Raw genomic sequence first — 4,515 nt, 5'->3', positions numbered from 1 at the left:
TCTCTCTCTCTCTCTCTCTCTCTCTCTCTCTCTCTCTCTCTCTCTCCTCCCCTTGTCTCCCTCTCCCTTTCCCCCTCTCTCTGTCTCTCTCTCTCTCCTTTCTCTCCCTCTCCCTTCCTTCCCTCTGTCTCTCTCTCTCACACACACACAGAGATGGGAACACACATGAATGGGTAGACAGTGACAAGGAGAAGAGGAAGGGGGGGTGTTGTTCATTATATATCCCAGACTGTCCTCAAACTCATGGCAATCCTCCTGCCTCCTACTTTCAGGTACCGGAATTACATTAGGGTCTTTTTTTTTTCTTTATGCAGTGCTGGGAATCGAACCCAGGGCCATGGTATGCAAGTGCCCTATTGCTGAACTACAGCTACAGGGGGTTTCTTTTGTGAACCACTCAGTCACTAGATTACCAGGGCTGCCCTTGACTTGATGGCTCCATTTATGATCCCGAGAGTGAGGGCTTCTATTTATTCCCTATATGCTTCCCAGGTAAACCTTGGCTATGAGGGTAAGAGAGCCAGGGGACTCAGAGGGACCAGAGTCTCTTACAGGATCCTTGTTCTCTGCATCTCTGCAGTGATTAGTCCAGCCACAAGGGTCACAGTCCTTGGGAAGACCCATGTTGTTCCATTGGTTCTTATAGTTAATGATAGTTCCCCCTGATCCAGATGTTATATATACCAGGCAGCTATAAACATGACCATTTTTACCCTAAGCAATGTTGCCTAGCAACGTAGTTAAAATACTATCTTTATTGGGTTTCCAGGAGAACAGAGCTGGGAAATGAGCGGAAGGTTCAGATGCTCCGGCATCCAGGCAAAAGGGTTTCAGTAACCCTTTAGCTCACTGCCAAATGCCCAGAGTCTGCCCTGGTGCTGCTGCTCCTCCTGCTGGCATAGCTTTGGGCAAAGGGCCTGGAGTTTGCTTCCTGGGAGTCTGGAATAAGGGCAAGATCCAGGCCCTAGAGGGCTCTGTGACCTCCACTTCTGCTCTTAGGAGACAGCTTCGGAGTCATCGGGTGTGGTCACATCTTACCTCTGCAGCCTGTTAGCAGCAGCATCTTGGACTGATGGTTTTACCTCCCTGAGCCTCCATTCTGCCTTTGTAAGATGGGAATAATGTCCTTTATTATTGGGCGAGAAGTCAGTGACTTGGAGCGTTTCCAGGCGTCTGCGTCTGTATCCTCAGAGATTTGCGTGGTGCCTGATACACGATGCCCACTCCAATGAATGTTTGCCCAGTGACACATTACATGAGGATAAATCACTGGGGCTGAAACCTGCAAACGAGGTTCTCAATCACTGCCAGCCTCCTGCCTCATGGAGAATGCTTTCAGGGCCACTCCTTGCGGGTGTGCTTCTGGATACCATTTCATTGGCCCTGCACCCCAGCCCTGAAGCCATTGGCATCAGGTGGCCCCTGCCTTACCAACCACTAACTATCCTCCCTCCTCCTTAGCAACGGGGCAGAGATGTGGAGGCAGCTGATACTTCGAAAGCCCAGCTGTGACGTCCGAGACCTGCTGGATCTGCTCCTGACTAGCCTGAAGGAGAAACCCATCACCAAGAAGGGCCGGGCCTCCATTGTGCCCCTGGCGGTGAGGACCAGGCACCTGCTTTCCTTCCCTTTTACCCCACTCAGCTTGTTGGTCCCATCTGCCAGAGGCCACAGGCACCATGCTTTCCTAGACTGAATTAGTGAACCAGTCCCAGCCTCTCAGAGCAATAAGCTAGGCTACAGCCAGCGGTGCTGAGAGGATGGACTGGGTCAAGCCACTGGCCTCCCCTCTACCCCTAGGCAGCCAGTGGCTTGTGTGAGCTCCTGTCCGTCAACAGCTGTGTGAGCCGTGTGAGGCGCATCTACCCTCAGCTGCTCCTGGCTCTGCTCATTCAGGTCCATTATCACATTGGCCTCAGCCTGCCCAGCCGCGTGGCTCCTCGGAAGGATGCCAAGAATGACACGCAGCCTCCTGTCTTCTTACCTGTATGGTAGGCCCCATTGTCTGTCTACCCTGCTGTCCTGGCAGTGGGGAGTCCCCCAGACATCTCATACATGGATTATGTTCCAATCAGTAGGAATTTTGGTGGGTCTGTGATACACATCTAATACGAGCAAGTCCGCTGGAACCAAATAAACCGGTACCGGAAGTGGAGCATACATTTGCTTTTAGAAATAGGACCTCACGTAGTTCAGGCTGGCCCAGCGCTTGTTATGTAGACTGAGGATGATCTTGAACTTCTGACCCTCCTGTCCCCATCTCCCTAGTCACTGGGATTGTAGGCATGCTCCACCCTGACTGGTTTATCTGCTTCTATGGATCAAACCTCGGGCTCGGTTGACGCTGACCAAGCATTCCCTATCCACAGAGCTGCCTCTCCAGACACTAGAGATGCGATGTTACTGGACTCACACCCCGTTCCACAGCTGGTTCTGAGCCCCTCAGCTCTGATCAGTGCATAGTGGCGAGACAGGATGAGTGGTCCGGGGATCTTCACCCGCTGCCATCCCCAGCAGGCTTGCTCATATGGGATGTGTATCACAGACCCACCAATGTTCCTACTGATTGGAACATAATCTATGTACATGGGGGGGGAGGAAACAGGGTGTTAAAATCAATTCTCTTTTTCCTCTTTGTACCCCAGATGCCTTCCCAGAAGAGAAGCAAGTTTTTTCCTTCATGCCTTTTCAGGGGTAGTTAGTTTAGATGAACACATGGGTTTATATTTATTTTTATGGGTGCTAGCCTGTGACACAGGCACACATTTGCTCTTAGGTATCTAGTCTTGGAGACCTTCATGCATACAGCTGCTTCATTATTTTTGACAGCTGGGCATCCTTATGTACAGAAGTTCAGTCCTGTAATGGGCAGCCCTGCAGCCCTCCTCCTGATTCGGGCACTTCTCTACCCTTTGCAATGGCAGAGACACTGCTGTGAGCTGGCTTGCATGGAGACACGCATGTAATTGTATGTGTAGGATGGATTCCTGAAGGGAGGGTGGGGCACCGATGGACTTCTGCATGGGGATACTGAAATGGCATAGGAATGAATGATGGAGAAAGTTAATGATCATTGAGGGATGAACATTGAAATGAGGGGCCAGTGAGATAGGTCAGCAGATACAGGTGCTTGCTGTCAAGCCTGAGTTTCATCTTCATGACCCACAAGATGGAGGAGAGAATCGATTCTTTAACCTCTGAAGGCACACACACATACACACAGAGATTAGCTAAAATGTAGCAATTCCTCCACTGCCCCATCTGCCAGGGTGCACAGAGAAAACCGTCACGAGTGGTTGTGGTCTATGCCAGTGCCTACATCCCCACCTCTATTCTCGGCTAATGTGTTGCAGAACATTTTAATCTTTGCAAATCTGAGCTGCAAAAAAAATGGATTTCTTTCTTTCTTATTCTTTTCTTTAGTTAAGGTCCTTAAAAGGAATCGTGATTCTCCTGCCTCATATCCTGAGTGCTGGGAGGCCAGGGTTCTGCCACCACACCTGTGCTGGGGGTTTAGTTTTCATGTCTCTCATTTGAATGAAGCTGAGATTTAAATGGCATTTGTATTCCCGTTTATGTGAGCAAGTTTTCCTTGCCCTTCGTCCATCCACATAGGGCTATTGGGGATTTTTCTTAGCAATTTTTAAAACTATTTTATTTCCATTTTCCCTATTAATGTAGGAGAACCTATTTTACTAAGGGAATTAACTGTCATTTATATTATATTTGGCTACTTAACCTGTGTTTATTTCACGTCTTTTGTCATTCATAAAGTTAACTGTTTCCATGGCACGCTGGTCCATTCCCCTTCTCATCCTTGTGTGTTCACTTACAGAGGCATATTCAGGAGGGCAAAGGACAAGTCGCGTGTGGCTGGAGGCCTTTGATACAGAGCTGTCCATCATGTTTGCTCTGGTTTTCTCCCGTTTGTTTGTTTGTTTGTTTGTTTTGATAGTTAACCTTTTGGCCGCCCACCCCCATGAGATGAATGCCTGATTTCTGCCTAATGGTTGTGCGAACTGATAGCCTCACCCGCTGCTAGAGAGACACCCACTGTCCATGTGCCCTCTTGCATCTCTTCCTGTGCTTTCCGGGGCTGTTAGGTTCCTGGGCAACAGCAGGAGATGAAGGGGTGCTGCAGCCACAGTAGGAGGAACACAGATGGAGGCTTCCCTGTCTGGAAGTGATGAAGGGAACAGCCTCCACAAGAGGAGGATTCAACTCCGCTAAGACCACAGGACCACTAGAAGGAAGCCAGAGTACCCACCCTACCCATAGCCACAGCAACAGCACACCTACCCACAGCCATGGACAGCTCATCTTATCCATATCCCCACTAGCGGGAGCACAGCCCTGCCAACACCTTAAATTTGGGTTCCAGCCTCTAGAGCTAGCAGTCCTTTCTGCTGCTTTACGGTTACCTGTGGCAGCTAGCCACGGCAGCCACGCTGTTGTGTGGCCTTTGTGTGACTCCTTGGTGCTCCAGACTCAGTGACAGATGAAAAAGTCACCCTA

The 4,515-nt window shown here is 49.8% G+C and overlaps 1 protein-coding gene across 1 annotated transcript in view; it reads left to right on the top strand.

Annotated features, from left to right (window-relative positions):
- Positions 1–4,515, top strand: part of Mroh7 (maestro heat like repeat family member 7) — a 55,666-nt gene that overhangs the window by 33,951 nt on the left and 17,200 nt on the right. Inside the window, exons 13-14 of the mRNA XM_026782290.1 lie at positions 1,462–1,600; positions 1,801–1,991. Of these exons, the coding sequence (XP_026638091.1) occupies positions 1,462–1,600; positions 1,801–1,991 (330 nt within the window). The remainder of the gene's footprint in view (positions 1–1,461; positions 1,601–1,800; positions 1,992–4,515) is intronic.

Source organism: Microtus ochrogaster, chromosome 10, assembly GCF_000317375.1.
Source record: "Microtus ochrogaster isolate Prairie Vole_2 chromosome 10, MicOch1.0, whole genome shotgun sequence".
NCBI classification, from domain to species: Eukaryota; Metazoa; Chordata; class Mammalia; order Rodentia; family Cricetidae; genus Microtus; species Microtus ochrogaster.
Note: the sequence above shows the minus strand (reverse complement) of the source record. Positions and strands in the feature narration are given on the sequence as shown.